Source organism: Lichtheimia ornata (assembly GCF_029851405.1).
Source record: "Lichtheimia ornata isolate CBS 291.66 chromosome Unknown scaffold00044, whole genome shotgun sequence".
NCBI lineage: Eukaryota > Fungi > Mucoromycota > Mucoromycetes > Mucorales > Lichtheimiaceae > Lichtheimia > Lichtheimia ornata.
Window position 1 is genome coordinate 141,341 of NW_026695364.1, and position 23,835 is coordinate 165,175.

The 23,835-nt window shown below is 43.8% G+C and overlaps 10 protein-coding genes across 10 annotated transcripts; 6 read left to right on the forward strand and 4 right to left on the reverse strand.

Moving 5' to 3' along the window:
* Positions 1-1,223: 1,223 nt before the first annotated feature.
* O0I10_008381 (uncharacterized protein) lies at positions 1,224-2,309 on the forward strand (the record flags this gene model as incomplete). The annotated part of the gene is made up of 4 exons (XM_058488384.1): positions 1,224-1,470; positions 1,529-1,735; positions 1,793-1,899; positions 1,965-2,309. The coding sequence occupies 4 exons, from the start codon at positions 1,224-1,226 to the stop codon at positions 2,307-2,309; spliced, it is 906 nt and encodes a 301-aa protein (XP_058340854.1).
* Positions 2,310-4,151: 1,842 nt separating this feature from the next.
* O0I10_008382 (uncharacterized protein) lies at positions 4,152-4,394 on the forward strand (the record flags this gene model as incomplete). Its single annotated transcript, XM_058488385.1, has 1 exon — positions 4,152-4,394. The coding sequence occupies one exon, from the start codon at positions 4,152-4,154 to the stop codon at positions 4,392-4,394; it is 243 nt and encodes an 80-aa protein (XP_058340855.1).
* Positions 4,395-4,931: 537 nt separating this feature from the next.
* On the forward strand, positions 4,932-6,009 carry O0I10_008383 (uncharacterized protein; the record flags this gene model as incomplete). Its single annotated transcript, XM_058488386.1, has 4 exons — positions 4,932-5,178; positions 5,250-5,444; positions 5,502-5,608; positions 5,674-6,009. 4 exons carry the CDS (start codon positions 4,932-4,934, stop codon positions 6,007-6,009), a joined length of 885 nt encoding a protein of 294 aa, XP_058340856.1.
* A 341-nt stretch (positions 6,010-6,350) lies between these two features.
* On the forward strand, positions 6,351-11,003 carry O0I10_008384 (uncharacterized protein; the record flags this gene model as incomplete). The annotated part of the gene is made up of 16 exons (XM_058488387.1): positions 6,351-6,429; positions 6,487-6,777; positions 6,856-6,953; positions 7,014-7,276; positions 7,344-7,518; positions 7,573-8,092; positions 8,151-8,657; positions 8,729-8,832; positions 8,893-8,997; positions 9,069-9,157; positions 9,205-9,290; positions 9,345-9,601; positions 9,655-9,714; positions 9,766-9,880; positions 9,939-10,825; positions 10,908-11,003. The coding sequence occupies 16 exons, from the start codon at positions 6,351-6,353 to the stop codon at positions 11,001-11,003; spliced, it is 3,732 nt and encodes a 1,243-aa protein (XP_058340857.1).
* A 231-nt stretch (positions 11,004-11,234) lies between these two features.
* On the forward strand, positions 11,235-12,322 carry O0I10_008385 (uncharacterized protein; the record flags this gene model as incomplete). Its single annotated transcript, XM_058488388.1, has 3 exons — positions 11,235-11,383; positions 11,442-11,610; positions 11,687-12,322. The coding sequence occupies 3 exons, from the start codon at positions 11,235-11,237 to the stop codon at positions 12,320-12,322; spliced, it is 954 nt and encodes a 317-aa protein (XP_058340858.1).
* Positions 12,323-13,039: 717 nt separating this feature from the next.
* O0I10_008386 (translation elongation factor EF-1 alpha) lies at positions 13,040-14,679 on the reverse strand (the record flags this gene model as incomplete). Its single annotated transcript, XM_058488389.1, has 4 exons — positions 13,040-13,272; positions 13,412-14,183; positions 14,244-14,561; positions 14,626-14,679. 4 exons carry the CDS (start codon positions 14,677-14,679, stop codon positions 13,040-13,042), a joined length of 1,377 nt encoding a protein of 458 aa, XP_058340859.1.
* Positions 14,680-17,191: 2,512 nt separating this feature from the next.
* O0I10_008387 (uncharacterized protein) lies at positions 17,192-17,473 on the forward strand (the record flags this gene model as incomplete). The annotated part of the gene is made up of 1 exon (XM_058488390.1): positions 17,192-17,473. The coding sequence occupies one exon, from the start codon at positions 17,192-17,194 to the stop codon at positions 17,471-17,473; it is 282 nt and encodes a 93-aa protein (XP_058340860.1).
* A 378-nt stretch (positions 17,474-17,851) lies between these two features.
* Positions 17,852-18,607, reverse strand: O0I10_008388 (uncharacterized protein; the record flags this gene model as incomplete). Its single annotated transcript, XM_058488391.1, has 4 exons — positions 17,852-18,263; positions 18,327-18,386; positions 18,474-18,523; positions 18,581-18,607. 4 exons carry the CDS (start codon positions 18,605-18,607, stop codon positions 17,852-17,854), a joined length of 549 nt encoding a protein of 182 aa, XP_058340861.1.
* Positions 18,608-18,959: 352 nt separating this feature from the next.
* Positions 18,960-20,670, reverse strand: O0I10_008389 (uncharacterized protein; the record flags this gene model as incomplete). Its single annotated transcript, XM_058488392.1, has 7 exons — positions 18,960-19,543; positions 19,601-19,734; positions 19,801-19,966; positions 20,025-20,130; positions 20,194-20,390; positions 20,446-20,562; positions 20,619-20,670. 7 exons carry the CDS (start codon positions 20,668-20,670, stop codon positions 18,960-18,962), a joined length of 1,356 nt encoding a protein of 451 aa, XP_058340862.1.
* Positions 20,671-21,091: 421 nt separating this feature from the next.
* On the reverse strand, positions 21,092-22,575 carry O0I10_008390 (uncharacterized protein; the record flags this gene model as incomplete). Its single annotated transcript, XM_058488393.1, has 2 exons — positions 21,092-21,574; positions 21,634-22,575. The coding sequence occupies 2 exons, from the start codon at positions 22,573-22,575 to the stop codon at positions 21,092-21,094; spliced, it is 1,425 nt and encodes a 474-aa protein (XP_058340863.1).
* Between the last annotated feature and the right edge of the window lie 1,260 nt (positions 22,576-23,835).

Consider the following 23,835-nt stretch of genomic DNA (forward strand, 5'->3'; position numbering starts at 1 on the left):
TACATTGCATTCTACCTGAGTACATACATGGCAAACGGGAATCACTTTTTGCATTTTCTCCTTCGGGGGTATGCATAGCACAGCATCAAGTCATAAAGTAAAGTTTATGTGAATGGTTTTATGTATATCCGCTTTGGTAAAATTGTTAATCGAGTAGAAATGATCATGATGGCAAAAGTTGGTAAGCAAATGGCTCATTGCCCAAGCGTATAGATGGGAGAGTACATATTTGCTGCATGGTATTATAGTCACACACACACGCTCCTCTTTTTGCGTCCTCCCTTGAAAGGACACGAAAAAAAAGTTATATAATCAGGTCGATAATCCGCTCGCATTGCAAGTCTATATACCACTCGTTGCAAGAAAGTTATTCAGCATGATGCGCTTTTCAATCCTAGTCACTTGTGCAGCTTTTGCTGTTCTTTTTTCCTCTGTACAAGCAGCTCCACTACTAGGAGGATCCCAAGGTGCTTCCCAAGGTGCCCCACAAGGCGATCCGCTCGGTAAAGCAACCGCCGCTGTCGTCGGCACGCTTAATTCAGTTGCTACCCCTCCTGATAGCATTGACTATTGGACGGCCCCCATATAATACCAATCGGATAGAGTACACTATTTACTCCCCATCCCACTTTCTTGATTGTGCGCGTAACTGCGATTTACTACATATTACTCGCTGATTCAAGCATTGTTCGCTAGCTATAGTGATATAGTAATCATAGTCATGACCGATAAAGAAAGCTAAAGTACTTCCATAAACGATTGATCCCTTTCACGTGGGTTGGCATGTAGCCGGATGTCTTCATTAACGGGACAAATGCTGAGGTATTCGATGTTGCGCATCATCCTATTCAAGGCAAGCTGAGTAGCTAACACACATGTCCATGTCATCCACCACGGTTACGAGGGCCGATATATATTTTGCCTATAACATATTGTTGATCCTGTGGTATGTCTTTTAAGGGAACATGAACCTCGTCCAATGTCAATGGATAGCGCACACACAAAGAAAACGCTTGGATACCGATCCTTTTATTATATTTTCATGTACATTCTCACTATCATATTCACTTGTATGCTTTATCATTAGCTCGATGGCTGGGTTGACTTTGATTCTTGTGAATGGCAGGCACCAATGATAGAGATGAATTTTCAATCATGCGGGATGTGATACAAGGACCATTTCTCTTTCGCTCTCCTTGTACATATAAAAACGTCCACCACCAATGAAACGTACACACGACGACCCAGAATCACCACTCTCCTCTCTCGATTCCCAAGAAGAACTCAGCGAAGAAGAATTGGAAGACGAACTAGACGACGACATTGTCAATCCTGACGTGGACGAATTGGAGGAAATTGAAGAAGGCGACGAAGAAGGTGACGATTTGGACGATCTCAGCGATGAAGAAACGCCAACTCCAGTTCCTGAAAGCAGCAGAAAGAAAAAGAGCATGAAAAGGAAGAGACCAGGTTAGCTTCAATGTGGATTGATAATACGACGTGTGATTGATTGATTGATCTCATTTAGTGTATCAAGAACCCAACAGTGATGAAGATATTGAAGAGATGGATGAGGATCAAGAGATGGAAGAACAGCAAGAAGAAGAGGAAGAAGAAGAGGAAGAGGATGATGAAGGAGATGATTTGGAAGTTGTCAGTAATCGACCCTTGACCAAACGTCAACGAGCCAAGTTCAACAATGATGGACCTGAAGAATTCCTCGAATTGCCTATGGGTAAGTTTATTAGCACGCCTCAATGGTCACACGTGAGCTGATTGCATTATGCTTTAGACTCGGGCAAGAAGAACATTTTGACCGAAGAAGAACAAGCATTAAGACGATCCGAGGTAGCACGAAGGCGCAAGAATCAGAGTATACAACGGGCTGAAAAGGATAAGGTAAAGATGCGTGTATGGTGGGTTGGGATTGTCACGTGTTTTTAATTCTTGTATGTGTGTTGTAGGAGGATACCATCAATCGATTATTAAAGAAGCAGGCGTCCAAGAGCCGCAAAGTGATCAAGGATGACGCGAATGAAGAAAAGGACAACCGAGCACCCAAACGAGTGATGCCACCAGATACCATCAAATACGTCAACGATGCCAAAGGCAGTGTGTTAATGATCCCATCGGCTGTCGCCATTGAGCAAGTATTTGGACATCCACCAAGAAAGTCATCATCATCGTCATCATCATCACGGAGTACCTGCCAAGTGGATGGATGCAACGCCTCCAAGAAATATGTAGCTAGCAAGAGTGGAAAAGCTGTTTGTTCATTAGAGCATTATAAAATAGTGGAAGCAAAATAAAGGGATGATCGGATGATCAACTTCAGTCGATGGTGTGATCATGGCAAAGGAAATATGAGAGGATCGACCTTATGCATACTACTTTGATCATGCATATGGCTACATGTCCAGGATTTGCTTATAAGAGTGGAGATTCAGAGCAACTTTATTACTTATAAAGAGGATCTATGTGCCTAGATCCTCGACATTGGGGGGGGGTCATTCATGACCAAATGATTCTTTGTCGTCCTTGGTATTATTAGAAGATGGAAGATCGATAACAATGAAACCATCTATGACCACCAAGTTCAGCGTTGATCCCAAGGGCTTGTAGAAAACACTACATCGCTCTTGCTTACCAACGGCTTTTGAAGCTATCGGCAATCAAAGCGTAACACGATGGAGGAAATAGATATGTGTGGAGTGCGATGGGCGGCGGCTATATGCTTGTTTATGCGTGCATAGTGATAGGCGCGTGAATACCTGTAATCGCCAAGAGTGCTGGAATGGTGATGAGGTGACAGATGGGTGGGGCGCCTTCACCAGTATGTCTTGGTTCTCTAATAAAGACCCTTGATGTGATTGATTGCCAATGCATGAATTGAGCTTTTGAGATGAAACAATGGCAACAAGGTAGCGATATCTATCATCAAACAATGACCCACTTCTATCACAGATCACTTGCTCTGTCCAAATTGAGCGAAACAAGACATGTTCGGGATGCTTGTGTGAATGTTGGTTTTAGAAAAGTTAAAAGTGGCTGCACCTTTTTTGATAGACATGGTGCACATGTATAAACATTCCTTATCACCACCGCATCCATTGGGGTATATAACGCCTTCCATTGATCCGCTATTATGGGATCACCTCTTTATGCCAAAATCGCCCATGGTGATCCAATTGAAACGCCAATGCAGCTTTTACATGCTTGTACTTAATCCGATATTGCATGGGATGAGGATGCTTACTTTAAAGATCTAGGGAGGTGGCGGTATCGGATGTGACATTCCTGTGTGCATAAACTTTCCTTTGCATCGATCAGGGGAACATTTCATACTTGCTAGGATCGACCATCTAACGCTGCTCATACTGTACGTTGTCAGGCGTTCCCTATTGCAAATATGTATGTAACCACTTTTCAATCTTAGTGCAATGGTTCTCACTCAGCATTGTTTTTATCATCATACGTAAGACTATGTATGCCATGTTGGCATATTTTATAGAGATCAAAAGAGCTTGGTTTAGAGCACTACATGTATTTTACCCGAGGATCGGCATAATGTATCCTCACCAAAGCTTATCTGAGATCTCTTTTGCATATGCACAGTAGGAGTGAATCACTCGCAAGCATTTTTCTCCTTTGGGTGGGCGTACGTACTGGCGCAGGTACAAATTCTACAAGGTTAGTGAACACACTAAGTAACTAGATTCTCAATAACAGCTTTCACCATGGAGGTATGTGGATATTACATGCATATTTGTGTTAGTGAAATTGCTAAAAATCATGGTAGAGATGATCATAGAAGAAAATGGTAAGCAAATGTTTATTATCCAAAGGTAGGTGAATTGTAGTAGGCACGAAAGAATTTCCCGTTCTAGCTCTTTCTCCTGATTTCAGCTTGCTCCTGCATAATATTGTAGCCACATACTTGCATTTGTCTCTCTTTCTCTGTTCGCTTTGGCGTCCTGTATTGCTTTGAGTCATGATCATGTTAGTTAGCTCCTGTTGCGGACCATGAAACAAACGTGAGTCGCATGGAATAAAGGAGAGAGCGAAGGAGAAGAGGTTCATCACTGCGCTCACAGACAATTCTACCAACTACAATAATCTAAATCAACATGGCGCGCTTTTCAATCCTTGCTATGTGTGCAACAGCTTTCGTCCTTCTATCCTCTGTACAAGCGGCCCCCCAAGGAGGATCTCAAGATACTTCCCAAGATACTTCCCAAGGTCAAGGATCTCAAGATGCTTCGCAAGATGCTTCCCATGGTCATGGTCGTCTAACTCAATTGGAATCAGCAGGCAAATTAATCGGCCAAGCGTGGGGTGCAATTATGCCCGATTCTGTAAATCAAGCTGCTATTGCGGGAGCAGCCGGAATGTAGTCAATGCAGTTGAAATGTATTTTCAGCTGGATATGCACATAATCGCACTTTACAGTATTGTTTTTTTTGCTTCAATTACTTTGCCAATTGTAGTGTTGTAGTAGTAATAAGCACGACTAATAAAAAAGTATGGGCTACATTTCTCTTCACGTATACTGTACAGTGGCGGTAGCCAATGTTCAATCAAAAACTAGGCGGCGTATGCAGATATAGCCAATGCTTCCCATGATGGATGCATATTGTAAATGAGGCAAACAAAGTGATCAACGTACATGTTGTTCTATGCCAATTAGCAGTACGCTTGTTCGAAGCAAGCATGACTTGATGCTGCGAAACCTTTTATTCAATCATTTCCATGGACATCGTCACTACATATTTTCTTGTCTACTTTATCATCACCTCGATAGTTGGTAGGTTTGATTTTGATTCTTGCAAATGGCAGGCACCAATGACAGGGGATGAATTTTCAATCATGCGGGATGTGATACAAGTCCACTTCTCTTTCACTCTCCTTGTACATATAAAAGTCCACCACCAATGAAACGTACACACGACGACCCAGAATCACCACTCTCCTCTCTCGATTCCCAAGAAGAACTCAGCGAAGAAGAATTGGAAGACGAACTAGACGACGACATTGTTAATCCTGACGTGGACGAATTGGAGGAAATTGAAGAAGGCGACGAAGAAGGCGACGATTTGGACGATCTCAGCGATGAAGAAACGCCAACTCCAGTTCCTGAAAGCAGTAGAAAGAAAAAGAGCATGAAAAGGAAAAGGCCAGGTTAGCTTCAATGTGGGTTGATAATACGAGGTGTGATTGATTGATTGATTGATCTCATTTAGTGTATCAAGAACCCAACAGTGATGAAGATATTGAAGAGATGGAAGAGGATCAAGAGATGGAAGAACAACAAGAAGAAGACGAGGAAGAGGAAGAAGATGATGAAGGAGATGATTTGGAAGTTGTCAGTAATCGACCCTTGACCAAACGTCAACGAGCCAAGTTCAACAATGATGGACCTGAAGAATTCCTCGAATTGCCTATGGGTAAGTTTATTAGCATGACCCAATGGTCACACGTGAGCTGACTGCATTATGCTTTAGACTCGGGCAAGAAGAACGTTTTGACCGAAGAAGAGCAAGCATTAAGACGATCCGAGGTAGCTCGCAGGCGCAAGAATCAGAGTATACAACGAGCTGAAAAGGATAAGGTAAAGATGCGTGTATAGTGGGTTGGGATAGTCACGTGTTTTTAATTATTGTATGCGTATTGTAGGAGGATACCATCAATCGATTATTAAAGAAGCAGGCATCCAAGAGCCGAAAAGTGATCAAGGACGATGCGAATGAAGAAAAGGATAACCGAGCACCCAAACGAGTGATGCCACCAGATACCATCAAATACGTCAATGATGCCAAAGGCAGTGTATTAATGATTCCATCGGTTGTCGCCATTGAACAAGTATTTGGACATCCACCAAGAAAGTCATCATCATCATCACCGAGTATCTGCCAAGTGGATGGATGCAATGCCTCCAAGAGATATGTAGCTAGCAAGAGTGGGAAAGCCGTTTGTTCGTTAGAGCATTATAAAGTAGTGGAAGCAAAATAAAGAGATGATCGGATGACAATTACAATAGCAAACAATCCGTGTCACGAGATATCAACAATGGGCAGTATGGAATGGTGGTGACGATGTATGTTGTATGCAATAATAGAAATGAAGTGGCAAGGTCAATAAGATGCAGGAATCGTTGTTGGTGCTCGGATAATGTCATGAATGTGTCACAGAATGGAATCCGGATTATGATATGACTTGACCGGAGATCTCTCGGCCCTTCACTTTATCGCATCACAGGTGTCCTCCCTCCCTCCCCCCAGCTGCAAACAATAACAAGAGCACCAGTTGTTCCTATCCCTTCTTTGTTCTTCTTTCGCGCATAGAATCCAATCATGAACCATTCACCACCACCACCACCCGATAACCCCAAACACGACTTGCTCGCTACCACCAACACCATCCATGCCGATAGTAAGACTTGTCTATTGACTCTGTTTTATTATATCTATTGACGTGCCTCATTTCAAGGACCAGACAATTCACCATTGCTTAAGGCTGATGCATCTCACGAGTCTATTTACAAAATGGAGCGATCGTATTCTGAAATGTCAATTGAGCGAGTACTACCACCCTCATCGGCACTGGCGCCGACACCCCGAGATACCGACACTGAACCTATTGCGAGTGATGAAGACGAAGAGGAGGAGGATGAAGAGGATGAAGAGGAAGAACTGCAATCGATGATGGCAAACGAATCCACCACGTCAGAAAAGATCAAGGAGATGTTTGGGTTACCAATGCACGAGCCGTTGCTGGGAGGTTGGTATAACAATGGGGGTGGGTGGTCGATGGGTATCGGGGCATGTGCCGATGACTGATGTTTCGCCGCATAAATAGAATTTCCATGTTATCTACTCAGATTGGTTACTTTACCGGGATGGTTGTACCTGACGACCCATAATTTGTGTTTCTATGCGTCATTACCCAGCAAAGAGGTAAACCATATGCTTGTAGACTATGCATGTGCAATGAATGACATTCACTCTTTAATATAGGATGGACCAAGAAAGTCGGGCTACCTCTACAAGAAGAATCACCGGGCATCTCCACTATCCTCCCGATATTACTTTCAATTGCGCAACCATGTACTATCATGGTACGATTCGGCAGAGAATACATATGAACCCTTAGGCAGCATCCATTTACGACATGCAACCGATATACGTGAATCTCGAACGCGATCATTTGCTTTTCAAATTGTCGGCAAACGACGTCGTTGTATGCTCATTGCTGATTCCAAGGTTTCTCAAAAAGAGTGGCAAGTATACAAAAAGTGGATGGTTGGATGCATGCAATGATGAGCTTACAGGGGTATTTGCTTCTAGGATGGATGATCTAAGACGAGCTATATTCATGGCAAGGAATTCGGGGAATAGCGTTCGTATTGTGCTTCCATTTAACAAGATGGCCAAGGTGAACAAGACAGCTGCCTTTCGATTTGCAGAGTACATCCGAATCAAAGTTGCTCAAGTGAATGATGCTGAGGATACCAGTGATGAGGTATGTGTGTGCGTAATTCATGCACAATGGTCCTCATTGTTTATCTTTTTATAGTATTACTTTGCTTACTTTGCTGATATCAATGACGCCTTTGGAAAAATCGAGAAGCAATGGCACAAGGAACGCTTGTTGGATCACAATTCAGAATCAACCTTGAATACGATGAGATCCAGCGAAGATGGCAATCATTTTGATGCAGCAGCTTTCCAGAATGCGTTTGGCAACACATCCTCTGGTGTATCAGCCATGTTAATTGGTGCCCTTGTGCAAGCCAAGTCATTGGGAAACAACAACACTACCGAATCAGATACAAGCACGCATTCTCGTAGTAGCAGCACAATGACCAGTGATGATTTCAAAAATGCATTGTCACCACCATCTCAGGAGAATAAGAACAAACAGCGCAACTCGTGGACATTTGGATGGTTTTCTTCGCCACAATCACCCACTTCTCCTGAACCTGAAAATGATACTACTACGGCTCCATCACATAATGGCACTCCACTACCACCACCAATACCATCATCAAAGCCCAGTATACCCACACTCGATATCGCAGCTGCTAGGCAGGAAGGTATGATGTACTTGGTTGATTATTGCATATGATCCTAACATGCATATGTATGTTACAGAGAATGGGTCTCCAGTATCACCCAAAAAGAAGGGAGGACGTTTTCGAAGCTCATCCACAGCATCTATTCGACAACTAGCACGTCAATCGTTAGGATTCACATCGCCAACATCATCAACCACTGGTAGTCCTCGTAGCGAAGCTGAACATCAACATCATCTTCTTTCACCCAACACGCTTCTTGAGAAATCAAAACCACCTGCTCCTCCTACCACGAGCGATGTCACAGTCAATGCTCAGATACGTCGTCCTCGATCAAGCAGTTTTCGAGGTCTTATCAAGCACGCTAGAAAACATTCACAAGACAGCAATCATCATCATCATCACCCATCTCCTATATCGAGGAACTTATCATGGTGGATCAACAAGCCTTATCGTCATGCTTTGCAGCAAGCAGATGTAGCAGTCAATGATCTTGATGCCGATGATCATGAGCAACAAGCGTTAGCCAACGAGCAGCTGCATAAAACATTTCCTATGCTGGGTGATTCCGAAAATGTATTGGCAGGTAAGGAGGGGGAGGTACATGTCTTGATCATACATCCAATGGTTACGTACTTATGCCTTTTTCTTGTTTAGTATTCAACTCTGCATTCTGGCGCACTTTACCTTACTATGGGCGTTTGTATTTTAGTCAGCATTACATTTGCTTTCATTCGGGTGTATTGGGTGGACGACAAAAGGTAGGTGACAATGTTGTTGTCATGGATACGGTGGTTGGTGCTTATCGGTTTCCATGGCAGCTGGCAATCCCTATTGCAGATATTACTCATATGCGCCGACTCAAGAGTCGTGGTTATTATTTGCTCCATGGCATTGGTATCATCACCAAGGACATGCCTGAAGAGGTTCGTACCTATATTGTTGATGCAAGCTGTACGTATCATCTTTGATCAACACATGATGACTTTTTTCCTAGATTTACTTTGAGTTTTCCTCCGTTGATATGCGAGACCGTTGCTATGCACTCTTTTACATGATCAATACCGATCAACAGGATGGCGAAAAGTGAGCATGACTACCTTCATTTATACTTCTTACTGATTTTTCTATAGTGCTTCATTTGCTCGTCCAAAGTCCATCAAGCTGAGTGATATTCTTGCCAATGCTACAGAGCATGCGCTACCACCCGTAGAATATGGTAAGTTATTTTGGTTGGTTGCTTCATTCAAACGACTCATTGTCTTTGGAATAGGTGGGCCTCCATTGTTATCGACCTTGTCCTCCACTGAACCTCTTTTGGAACAAAAGAGCATGCCGCGGAAAAGTATGCACATTACTTGCTTGACCATTGGATCCCGAGGAGACGTTCAACCCTACATTGCCTTATGCAAGCAGCTGATAAAAGATGGCCATCAATGTCGTATTGCTTCACATGGTGAATACAAGTCGTGGGTCGAGGAACATGGTATCGAGTTTCGATCCATTGGTGGTGATCCAGGAGAGCTTATGGTAATGTAAAAGGTGGGGGATATCGCTGATGTTGAAACTAACCATGTATGTAGAAACTATGCATTGATAATGGGTTCTTATCGTATTCCTTCATCAAGGATGGTGTCAAGTTTGTAAGTGGAATGCATTCTTGTACAAGAATCTACGTCTCACATGATGGATAGTTTTACACGTGGTTTGAGACGCTTCTCAGTACAGCGTGGGAAGCCTGTCAAGGCACCGATGTCTTAATTGAGAGCCCGAGTGCGATGGTGGGAATACACATGGCCGAGAAATTAGGCAAGTATTCATACACACACGCACACGTAGTGTTGTTGCTAATGATCAACGAGAATAGGTATCCCTTATTTTCGATCGATGCCTTTTCCTTGGACACGCACGACACGCTTTCCTCATCCATTTGCCATGCAAAATTACTACACTGGGGGTCGATTGCTGTATAATGATATGACGTATGTCATGATTGATATGGCATTATGGACCGGTACGAGCAAAACGATCAATCGATTTCGGCGCAAAGTGCTTGGATTACCAGCCACCACCCTTGAAAAGCTTGAGCTTTGGCGAGTACCACATATCTACTCATTTAGTCCCACGGTGCTACCACCACCCAAAGATTGGCCCGAGTACATGCATTGCACAGGCTACTGGTTTCTGGACAATCCCAATGTATCATGGCAACCCAAGCCTTCTTTGGTGGAATTTTTAAAGGCTGAGAATGACCCACGGCCGATTATTTACATTGGGTTTGGCTCTATCATTGTCCCTGATCCTGAGGCTGTGAGTCGAGTGATTGTGGATGCAGTGCACAAGGCCAATGTGCGTGCTATTATTTGCAAGGGGTGGTCATCCAGAATGAAAAACAGCAACAACAAGCATGACCATCATGATGAGGATGAAAGCTCCGCTGTATTGAATCGATATCCAGATACCATTTACAAGATTGACTCTATACCTCACGACTGGCTATTTCCACAAATCCAAGGCGTGGTGCATCATGGTGGAGCAGGGACTACAGCAGCAGGACTGCGTGCGGGTTTACCTACTGTGATCAAGCCATTTTTTGGTGATCAGCGGTTTTGGGGCCAGCGTGTGGAAGAACTTGGCGTGGGTGTATGCCTAGTGAAGCTTACAGTGGACAAGTTGAGTGATGCACTGATGCTAGTCACACGCAACAATGCAATGATCAGCAAGGCGAATGTGTTGGGAGCTACGATCCGACAGGTAAGAAAAACGTTTAAACGGTTGGATCACGGAGAGACAAGGAAGGTATTTTTCGGGTTTTCTCACGCAGGGTACAATAAAGGAAAATGGTGTCAAGACAGCAGTCGAATGTATCTATCGAGATTTAGACATTGCCAAACGAACAAGGCATCATCATCAACAACAACAAGATGAATAAACTTTTGACATCACAATCCCGGTCGCCGCCCCCCTATTTACCCCACTTGTATAGGAAATTCACATGACGGCTGTTGTGGTAGAGAGGTCAAAGCAAAATGTTCTTTATAAGCAACATGTGCGGAGTGACTCCGCTTGTTTTAAAATTGGCAACCGCCCGCCCTTGATTCTTATCTCGCATCTCCTCGTTGTAGTGTGTGTGCGTACCTTTCTTTTCCACTCTTTCCCAACAATGTCATCCGAGCAAGTGTCCATTCCCGTTACTCCCAAGCAAGAAGTCAAGCCTGCTGCTGCTCCTTCCACTGCTGCTTCCTCGACCGCCTCTTCCGTCAAGTCTTTCCTTGCTGGTGGCTTTGGTGGTATGGCCTCGGTCATGGTTGGGTAAGTTGACTCATGAGAGAGGAATGGAGGAACTCCCAATGCTTACCATGGCCTTTAGTCAACCCTTTGATCTTGTCAAGGTCCGTATGCAAACCTCCCATGGCTTGTACAAGAACACCTTTGATTGTTTCAAGCAAATCATCAAGAATGATGGTATTCTCGGCATGTATCGTGGTATGGCTACCCCACTCGCTAGTATCACACCTATCTTTGCTGTCAGCTTCTTTGTAAGTGTATTGGTGGGAATGGATGATGAAAAGGAGAAGGGATTCACTAACAAGGTATGTCATCATCATGATGTAGTCTTATGATCTTGGCAAGAAGATTGTGTATGCTGCACGCAGCGACAAGAGCGATAAGTCACCCATGACTCTTGCTGAAACAACCTTTGCTGGTGCCTTCAGTGCTGTCCCTACTACTCTTTTCATGGCTCCTTCTGAACGTGTCAAGGTGTTGATGCAAATTCAAGGTCAAGGTGGTGAAGCCAAATACAAGGGCCCATTGGATGTGGTTGCTAAGCTTTACAAGGAAGGTGGTTTGCGTTCCATTTTCCGTGGTACGGGTGCTACTTTGTTGCGTGATGCTCCTGGTTCAGCTGCCTACTTTGTTGCCTACGAGTTGATCAAGAAGGGATTGACACCTGCTGGTTCTAAGCCTGAAGATCTTAGCTTGGGTGCTATTCTTGTTGCTGGTGGTACCGCTGGCGTTGCCATGTGGACCATTGCTATTCCTCCCGATGTCTTAAAGTCGCGTCTTCAATCCGCTCCTGCTGGTACTTATAGTGGTTTGCTTGATTGTTTGGGTAAGACTATCAAGGCTGATGGTGCATCTGCCCTTTTCCGTGGTCTTGGTCCTGCCATGTTGAGAGCTTTCCCTGCCAACGCTGCTACTTTCCTTGGTGTCGAATACTCTAGAAAGATGTTGGATGCCGTCTTTTAATCATCACCCTAGAGATTTTCGTGTAAATACCCCTCCATCCCACTTTTAGATGAACTGTGTTAGTATGTATAAAAATCATAAAGAGAATCATTTCCGCCTTTTTCCGAAAATTTACTACCCCATTGTGATTACGTTATACACGCATAAATTGCTTGTGGAGATTAGATTTCCTTGATGATTGGCAATGATGGCTGTAACACCAATTGCCATATCATGGTGGCCAAGGGTGTGTATATTCTTAGATGTACATAACATGGATGTCTCTTTCTTGCTTACTTTTGGTGGGGCCAATCTCATTCATTTGATGACGCTTTAACGTTTGACACTTTGAATCGAGTAAAGGCCCAATTTAATTATCGGCGACAGCAATCCGAGATCCGATACATTAACCCTATGTCGACTACCTTTACGTGTGTCTTTCAACTTTGCAAAACCAAATGAGCAATGGCCCTTCTTTTGATATGAGAAGCATTCCGTTCATCTTGACAAAGCAAGGTGCGTATGTTTTGGGCACCCTTGGTATATCATATGGGTGATCAATGCTGTAGTAAAGTAGCAAGCCCCCAATGATGCGACGGTATTCAATATCCCAAGCCATGTATAACATGCGTACATGATCCTAGTATATGCAAGGTAGTTTTATTTACGTGACATTTGTACAAACAGAAAGTTTTTTAAAAGATGATGGATGTGGTGGAAATGAAGTTAAAAATGCACTTATTTCTTGCCAGCCTTTTGGGCAGCCTTGGTAACCTTGCCAGCCTTATCAACCTTCTCAACGGCCTTGATGACACCGACAGCGACGGTTTGACGCATGTCACGGACGGCGAAACGACCAAGAGGAGGATATTCAGTGTAAGCTTCAACACACATGGGCTTGGAAGGAACCATCTTGACGATAGCAGAGTCACCAGACTTGACAAACTTTGGTGAATCCTCGAGCTTCTTACCTGTTTTGAATGAAATGGAGAGTGTTTTGGATTAGCAAATGATAAAAAAAGTAATCGAGAATGATCAAGGAAGAGGATTTGAGGCAAAATCAAGAGATTAAGCTCAACACCTATATCCAAAATCAAAAGATTTACTTACCAGAACGACGATCGATCTTTTCAAGGAGCTCAGAGAACTTGCATGCAATGTGAGCAGTGTGACAATCCAAGACAGGAGAGTAACCAGCACCAATTTGACCAGGGTGGTTCAAGACGATGACTTGAGCGGTGAAGGAAGCGGATTCCTTGGCGGGATCGTTCTTGGAATCAGAGCAGACGTTACCACGGCGGATGTCCTTGACGGAAACGTTCTTGACGTTGAAGCCGACATTGTCACCGGGAACACCTTCAGCAAGTTGTTCGTGGTGCATTTCAACGGACTTGACTTCGGTGGTGACGTTGGCGGGAGCAAAGGTGACAACCATACCAGGCTTGATGACACCAGTCTCAACACGACCAACAGGGACTGTACCAATACCACCAATCTTGTAAACATCTTGAAGAGGAAGACGAAGGGGCTTATCGGAAGGACGAACAGGGGGATCAATGTTATCAATGGCTTCAAGAAGGGTCTTGCCGGTCTTGGCACCAGCCTTAGTCTCCTTGTTCCATCCCTTGAACCAAGGCATGTTGGTGGACTCCTCCAACATGTTGTCACCATTCCAGCCAGAGATAGGAACGAAAGGAACGGACTTGGGGTTGAAACCAATCTTCTTGATGAAGGTGGAAACTTCCTTGACAATTTCATTGTAACGGGCCTCAGAGTACTTGGTAGAGTCCATCTTGTTGATAGCAACAATCAATTGACGAACACCAAGGGTGAAGGCAAGCAAAGCGTGCTCACGGGTTTGACCATCCTTGGAGATACCAGCCTAAAAGGAATTTCTTAGAACCTTATAAAAATTTTTACATGCAGCTTTTGTTGCCCTTACCTCGAATTCACCGGTACCAGCAGCAATAATCAAGATACCGCAATCAGCTTGGGAGGTACCAGTAATCATGTTCTTGATGAAATCACGATGGCCAGGGGCATCAATGACAGTAACGTGGTACTTGGGAGTCTCGAACTTCCAGAGAGCAATATCAATGGTGATACCACGCTCACGTTCAGCCTTGAGCTTGTCCAAAACCCAGGCGTACTTGAAGGAACCCTTACCGAGTTCGGCAGCTTCCTTCTCGAACTTTTCAATGGTACGCTTATCAATACCACCGCACTTGTAGATCAAATGACCGGTAGTGGTGGACTTGCCCTGTAATAGGATATGAGCAAACAACTTCACTAAGCATAACAAGTACCCTCTTTTATATACTTACGGAATCGACGTGACCAATAACGACGACGTTAACGTGAGTCTTCTCCTTACCCATGGCGAACTAGATGATTCAATAAGTGACATGTACATACACACACACATACGCATACGACATACCTAGTTGTATCAAAAGTAGAAAAGGGAAGGAATCAAAACGTTGCTGGGTTGAGTCCCGCTTTTAAAGTGGCAAAAAAAATTTTGCTTGTCCCACTGTGCAACCAATACCAAAGCCACGGCGGCATGAAAAAAAGGAAAAGGACGATTTGCCAATCGGCGTTAGAATCCGCACGCTAATGCAACTCTTCAAAACCTTGATCCAGGTTGCACACGCACGAAAAATTTCCTGGCCTTTTGATTCACCCATTTGTTGAGTGCTTTGCTTGCTTCCTTCACCCATTCTTGAACGCTTCAACACATACGTTGATCGGATCACCTTTTTGATTGATTACCATTATCGACACTCTCCTATGGTTAGTGCTATGCGAGTAGATGGGTGCAATGTGGACGTATACATGCAACGCAGCACAAGCGAGAATGACGTGCATACGTATACAGTGAATCCCTTGGGGAACTCATCAAGGGGGTTGGTTGATGAGACACCAAACATCATGCCTTTGGTATTGGGAGTAGAGTGAGCAGCATACAAAAGGTGGCTGCCTCTGAAATGGTTGTGGATGCATTTATAGCGTGTGTGTGTGCGTGTGTGTGATGGAAAAATCAACGATACTAAAAGAGCAAGGAAGCAAACGTGTGGACGTTTACAGGTGGTGGTGGATAATATGGCCAAGGATGATCATGCCATGTTGCGATAGTGAGCCCTTACTTTGCAGTGGTGATGTGAGTCTGAGAATGTAAAGTTGTTTCCACAGTTGATCAAGAATGGTGCCTTGCCAAAGTGGCATTGATAGAAAGGGGGTTTCAATAGTAAGCTTCTACAAGGCTCATGGAGCTAAGCTGACACCAACGCCAAAACAATCAACTACCATGGTACATATGATCACACAAGGCCATAGCCTATAAGCCACGTGATTGATGATCCGGCTTACTTTTATGAAGATGATTTCATTTTCCCTTTGCTGTCATTGATAAGGCTGCCATATTGAAAATTAATCCCTTTGTGATATTGCGTTGTTCATTACGTACTTGCTAGACTCACGTTGGTCAATTCATGTTGATTATGAAGAACGCTTTTCATCCATGTTGATATTTTAATCATTACATTTCTCAAAAGACCGGTCGGAGGTATGTAGAGCAATGATCCGGCTTTTCTTCATCGTTGAAAATTCTACCTCTCCACCATACATGGGTTAATCAATGCTTATAGGGTGATGAATAATAAGGCGCTTATGGAATCTTGAGCATACACTCTTTTGTGTGAATTAAGATCCTCTTGGAAAAACATCATTAGCAATGCCTGATCCTGCCATATTGTAAAACATCGGTGAGAGCCAACAAAGAATGAAAAACGGTGCTTCCCCTGTGATGCGTGTATACATATCAAGGATCGTGAAATGACGGAGATCAACCCATGCCCAGCTGTTGTCGGCGGCGCCGTATAATGATGTATCTTGACGACCAGCCAAGAAACGTTCGATTTGAGGAGACAAGCCAATTGATTGTTAAGATTCAGCCATGCACATCCTTTACTTTTGTCTCCACGAACAAGAGTATGCGTGGACATGACAGGAGTCGTCGGCGTTTCTATCTCATGGGCTGTTTATGCAGAAGAGAACTTGCTACGATCTCCCTAAACTCTAAAGCTGGGATCCGAAGTGCTCTTGCGCATTGCTATGTGATATGAGCTACGTGCCGTACATGCCGATCTTGACACGCAAATCAGCGTGGATCTTCAAAAATGAATGGTCCGTTACGGGATAAAGAAAACCTGCTGGCAGAATTGTTACTAGTATACGCCATACGCAATGCCACCAGCAGTATCATGATATCATTCATGGCCAAGAAGCTATAGTATATACCGTCGTGATCAACTTTTCGTGAAAATACGGGTACTTGTTGATGATTTTGAATGCATCATGCATTCACACATTCTATGGAAAAGCACGAAGGCGGATCTCAAGTAAATTTGGCTAGTTAGAAATGATCCCATAGAGCCACAAGGGGGAGAGATAGAGTCAAACATCATGGAGAGCATATTTGATTCGATAATTTATTGAGCGTCTTGTCATTCTCCCCTTTAGCAAAAAAAAAAAAAAAAAGATGGCGTGAACAGCACGGGTAAAGAAGGAGGGAGGAAAGGAGGGAGGTGTAGATGTTGATAATAAGGGGAGATACCAAGGACGACCCCTCCCTTCTTTTGACGCTCATCATACACTACAATTTTTACAATATACGTAAGGTTAACTCTGAAAGAAGGAGATGCCTTCTTGTGAAATCCTGTTAAGGAGGAGGTATAGCAAAAGGAGCAAGCCAAAGAGATCAGGAGTCGTCGTAATGGGATCATTACAGAAAAACTTATATAAAAGCAAGCATATTTTACTGGGCATTTCAGTCAATCACCAACTTTTTCTTTTTCTTTACAGTCTCACACACACAAGACATACGTAATAATGCGCTTCTTCGCTTCCATTTCTATTGCTGCTCTCTGCTTCGTGGCTAGCATCCAAGCTGCTCCTGCTGGTGTAGGCGCCCCAGGCCTGGACCAAGCTACAGGGGCTGTTAACGGTGTTGCTGGCAAGGTCCCAGTTGTTGGTCCGGTCATACAAAAAGCGACTGGTGGTGCTCCTGCTGGCGGTGCAAATGGTGTTCCAGGTGCTACACCCGGAAATCAAGGTGGTGTCGGTAATGGAATTCCTGGCGCCGATGCTGTCATGGGCGCTCTTGGCGGCTAAAAAGTCGATCCAACAATAAGAGTGATACCAATAGCTAGAACCAATTACACACAACCCCAACTAGTTACTCTTGTATGGACTTTTTGTTCACATTCATTATCCTGTTCAATATAATGAAAATGGATTCTGTTGAATTTTCAAGTTCTTTATATACCCTGTGGTCGTATGGTACATGTCTTTCGATTGCTGATTACATTTATGTCCCAAGGTGTACATAACAAAAGTGATGGGCTTGGACAATGTCTATTCTCGTCAAGCTGTCATCGGAGCATTGTGGTTGATCATCCTCAACAGTGGCATTCATATCTCTCCAAAGGTGCACCTTCAAATATGGTAAAAGATGGGCATACGTTTATTGCTTTTCAATTGATCCTCTCTTTAGAAACGATCTCGTCTTCCAAAAGGCCTGTCATCTCTACGGAACGATCCACGATCTCTTCCAAAACGACCACCACCGCTACGATCACCACCACCGCCTAATCGATTTCGCATGGGACCACCACCTTCTCTAGCACCCCAATCGCTGCCTCGTCGTGATACATGTTTTGGAGGACCAATGTAGATAGCGACATCCAAATAATCGCCAATAAAGAATCGGCAGTCGTCAAGGGTCTTTTGTTGATCATTGTTGGCTTTGGCGTTCACAACACGTCCAATGTCTCTCGATCGATACGTGGCTCGTTGGCTGTCAAGGTATATCAGTCGAAATGCTACACGAGCATCAGGATGTTGTGCGTCAGGTACTACTTCTTGAATCAACTGTGCTAGTTCCTCCAAAGTGGCATTCATCCTAAACAATCAGCCCATCCATATTAGCATATATCCAATACCCCCAATAAAAGGCGAACCCTACCAAGTGTAAAGTTGCAACTCGTCTGTTGATGGCACAGAGTCAATGGTATACTCATGATTTCTATGTGTACGTGTGTGTGTGTGTGTGTGTGTGCGTGTTCGTTAGCAATGGCGTGCATGGGGGTGAATCTTGCAGCAGTCTACTTACGCGTGATGACCACCCACTCGTGTAAAGATACGCAACAAGAAAGGGCATTCCTAAAACGACCTTGTGTTAACAGTTGTCATAGTAGACATTCTTCCTTGTGGTTATACCTTTTCACGATCGATCGTTGTAGCCATGTTAGCGGTGTGTTTCTGAGTCAAGAGAGAGGTGGAAATCATTCATTCTGCACTCCACGCTAGCCAATCCATCCACGTGACGGTGGTTCATCTTACGCAAACATCTCTTTCCCCACTTGACTCTTTACAAAGATACTTTTGGTAGACTCGCATCGTTGAACGCCTTAGCTCGATACATCAGTGATAGCATTTATAGCCTGACAGCATTCCTTGGTGCTGGTTCAGTGATTAGTCCTTAGCAAGGCATAGCGTTGGAATAACAATAAACAGCCGACTAGACATAGCATTTTAAATATACATTGCATCGCTTCATCCATAGTGAAAGAACAACATGATATGGGCATGACACTTTTTAGTAGTACATCGTAAAGAGTAATGCAACAACCAATATAGCAACAGCCATGGGTAGTACGACTAAACTAGTAGGCGTAGAAGGTGCGACTTTGATTATTTCATCCAAGACATGTTGCATTTGATCAGCGAATGCAGGAAGTGAAAACATGGCTTGTACATGTCGACGCCCTTGTTGCCCCATGGCCTTGGCATCATAACGACCAGAAATGATATCCTTGATACCTTGTCCCCATACTTTAGGATCCGATTCCAAAAGCAACCCTGTTTCCTCATGCTTGACTGTTTCCAAGGGACCACCCGTATTCGTGGCAATGACAGGTAATTCGGTATACATGCCTTCGACAGGTGTAATGCCAAAATGTTCATTCGTTGGCGTGTACAACATCAAAGTCGAGTGGCGAAGAAGATAGGTGCGTTGCGAGTCGTTAAAAGAACATAGAAACACGACATGTGTATCCGCTGGTGGGGTTTCCAAAGCATTGGGATAAAGGATAAAGGTACGCAATCCAAATTGTGTTCGAGCCAACGTATCCAATTCTTCAAGGTATTCCACATTTTCACTCACACGACGATCATAGCCACCTACGTATACACTTGGCTTAGCACACATGCACACTCGCCAATAGAATCCATGCTTACCTGCCAACATGAGACGATACTTTGAGAATGTCTCATCATCCACGGTGGACTTGAGCGATGCAAAAGCACGTAGCGCCAATTCAACATTCTTTTTACGTTCAAAGCGATTGATAGATAAGAGTGTATTCTTGGATCTAAGAAGGTAAAAGACCAATTAATCATGTTTGTTCATGGTGTGACATGACAAGATCTCTACTTACGAAGCAAGGATCTGCACGGAAGGATCATTCTCATCAACCTGGCGATCATAGGCTGTAAAGTTGATGGGTGGATAAAGGACACGTAAGGCCTTGAGGATGGTAGGAAATGATTGTCGCGTGACGCTGGCTGTATATTCGCTATTGACAGCAATTGTATCGGCCATCGCTATCCATATCCATACGTCAATCATGGCTGCATGATGATGCCCCATCCCCTTCCTTACCTGTAGTCATTTCCTCAAACCGATCAAAGGGGGCACGATACAACTTTTTGAGACTCGTTTTCCGATCCGTCAGGAGCTTATCTGGATGATGGCAGTAGAATAAGATCTATGAGATGATACCACATTAGGTCTATTCCACCCTCACCATCCACTACCCCCCTCCACTTACCCGTGATGAGCTGCACAGCTTGAATAATGGAATACATGCGCTCAATTGATCAATGAATAGAATATCGTACGAGTTGCGTTCATGATAAAGAAGCGTCATGGCAAGGACAAGTTGACGTAGGATGGCACACACGATATAGAAACGACCCAAGATAGTACGTGGTAGGAAATCGCCATAAACATGCACTGGTAACGTTCCTGCATACTATAATGTTCAATTGATGCATGGTCCCTCTCGTTGATATAGACATACCATTGCGTGTTTCTTCAAAGCAGTGCTTGGGGTCGTGATGACTGGTATACATGGCGACGTGATGACCTTTGGACTGCATGGCAACGGCAGCATCCACCACCAATCGCTCAGCACCACCTACCATACTCTTCCATGAGCAACGCGCCACACTGTCAAATGTGAAATGGAGTTACCAATGCCGAGATCAGGGTGTATGAACGCGATCCTCAATCGCTTGTCGGTCATGGTCTTGGTGAAACCTTGGTTGCCCAATTCAATGCTGGAGGTATTTACAAAATGGGATCCCATCCACGTGATCTAGTAGAAGAAGACGTTGACCTGCTGGATTTATTAAAAGAGAACTTTTTGGCAACATGTAAAAGTGATGTCTGCATATCATCAGTGAATGGAAATGAGAGAGAGAAAAAGACATAGGAGACTGTGGTCCTTAAAGAAAAAGAAGCATGAAAAAATGTGCATAATATAAATTAAAAAGGGCTAGTTGTACGTGGTGGTGAGTGCGTGTGATGATGTGAGTGTGAGAATGTATGTGGTGTTGTTGTTGCTGCTGTGCGTGTCTGTACAAAAGTTGGAAAGAAAAAAGAGAAACTTGTATATGCAGAAAGGGGTCCTTTTTTCACGCTGCTGCATGATGATGAGGATCATCCTACAGCAAAAGAGGTTGTCCTTGTCTGGTTTCTTCACGGCGTTGATGTGTCTTCATATGCTGAGAAAGGTTATCCGATCGTGAAAATGTCTTTTGACAACCAGGGTAATTGCATGAAAAAGGTCGCTCAAGGGTATGGATACGCATGTGTCGTTTCAAGTGCTCGAGTCGCTTAAAAGGTCGTTGGCATTCTACATGAGGGCATACATGGGATCGAGCATGCTTATCAGTGCTACCCTTGCGTTGCTTGCTTGTGCTGCTTTTCCTGGATGATGATACCATAGTCGTAGAAGGAGAGGAAGATGGCATATGGAAAGGTGAAGGTGAGGCGATGTCGGGTAAAGGAGGTGGTTGTTGCAATGGTGAAGTAGTGTAGCCTGGATGGTAATAAGACGAATGATAATCCAACGATGGCAATCGATCCATATACCCAGCCGTGTCTTGATCATTGCTGCTCAATAGACTTGTGGGTGGAAGCAAAGGCTATCCCACATAGCATCATCAATATCAAAATGGTCAACAATCATTGTCTTTTTACATACCTCAGAGACAGCTGCAGCAGTCGTTGTTCTTGTGATGTTGCTGCTTGATGATGAAGAAGTATAATAGTTGTCATGATCCTTGAAAAAGGCACTACTACTTGTGGGTGACTTTTTGCTGTGTGTGCGACAATGTGCCCTGAAATTATCGGATCGACTAAACGTCTTACCGCAACCAGGATATTGACATGCAAAAGGACGTTCACCCGTATGCACAAGCATGTGGCGTTTGAGATGCTCATAGCGTTTGAAACTCCAACCGCAATATGCGTATTTGCATACATGCTTATTAACGCTGCCATTGTTGTTCTCGTTGCTACTGCTGCTACCTGAGGATCGACGTCGCGAAGAATTTCGTCGACTTGCCGCCTCCTCCTCGTTGTTTGGCACATGCTGCTGCTGCTGAAAATGAGATGTTTCAAGCATTGCATCGTATTCATGCATGGTGCGATAGGACATAGTTGCATGATTGTTGTTATCTGAAGATGGATCCATCATCATATGACTTGTTGCTGCTGAGGATGCTCTTCTCGCTGTTGTAGTGCTATCATCCATGACATGGTGGTTTTGATTCGAGATGCGTAATCCAAAAGGACCAACATCAGCAGCTGAATACCTGCGTTTGTTGTATTCCATCCAATCCACAAAATACGGCGATGATGATGCTGTAGTAGGTGTAAGAGGTGGAGAATGATGATGATCAAGAGGATGATGATGCTGCTGGTGGTATCGTGCTGCCATCAATCTTTGCATGTCGGTAGCCGATACTGCTGCTGTTGTTGTTGTTGTACCAACATGTGAAGATGAAGGTAGCGTTTCAATAGGATTGATGGATGAAACACCCAACGATGGAAGAAGAGTGATACTTGGCAATTTATCAACCTGATGATGTATCGCTGATGCTGGTGGTGGTGGTGGCATGCTGGTATGATCGAAACGCGACATGGTGGTACTACAGCGTTACAATGGATGGGTAAAACCGTGCAAGAAAATGTGCAAAAGAAAAGTTTAAATATACCGGGAATCTCTTTAAAAAGAACACATTGACTCGAAATGCATTTGCCAATTTTTAGATCGTCAACAACAAAGGAGATATTGGGGGAAAACCAAGATTCATTCTACTACTATGGCTCATTATTATCATGGAGTCACTCATTGTTGTTGCACGACGGCATGCACAATCGTGCATCTAATAATATCGCATTGCACCTTTTGACATGGATCCAATCATCTTTTTGTTCTCATTTCTTTCTTCATCTTGATTCATGCCCTCTCGCAACTTTTGCTATGATAGAGGTGTGGGGTATACCCCCCTTTCTGGATAGGAGGTTAGCACACGCCATGATCCAGGGGAGAAAGAAGAAAAGCCTCGCACACATCTTCACCCACCACATGCAACTTTTTACAGTAAATCCGCCATATGGGATAGTAGGTGCTAGAGACATGAAGTTTTTCCAGCACATTGTGGTCGTCAATGCATTGGTTTATGTATATCACCATCCTTGTAAAAATAAGCCTGCCCACGTGTCTAGAATGTATACAACCTTTTAATTGCTGCTATAGGACCATCATCATCACTGCATATGTGCTTGCATAAACAATAAAGGCATATCGATTTCAACGCCCTCCTTCTTGTATAAATGTAACTCCTTGTATATAGAATCCAGCACGTTCATTGTGTTGAGACTCCACCTCCCAATCGGGGCCTCCGCAAGAAAAAAGGAGTGTAATGCCATGCTCTTTTCCTCGTGCTCTAACATGACCACCCTTATTTCTACCCTCTACTATACACCCATTGCTGTACTTTTTAACTCCTAAGGCAGTACTCACAGTAACAGGATCACTATTTTAGCAATAAGCTGAATGAAAGCGGTATGGCCAATATCATCGATTGCATGTAAATCCGAACATTGTATTAGGATGCATGTAAAATAGTAACAACCCTAATAGATGCCACGCAATATGCATCTACCGGAAAGCTAGGCACCAGTCTTCCGATCCATATGTACATCCGAATTGCGTTCCGGATTCTTGCTAAACATGGTAAAAGCAGTGCTCATTATTACGCGAGCAAAAGAGGACCCTGTGCTTCAGCCCACCTCCTCCATGATCATCCCTTTTTTCAAATAGCGATAAGACACACACACACATTTCATTCTTCTCGTGATCCATGAATCATTCCATATTTTATGTTACAAAAGAAAA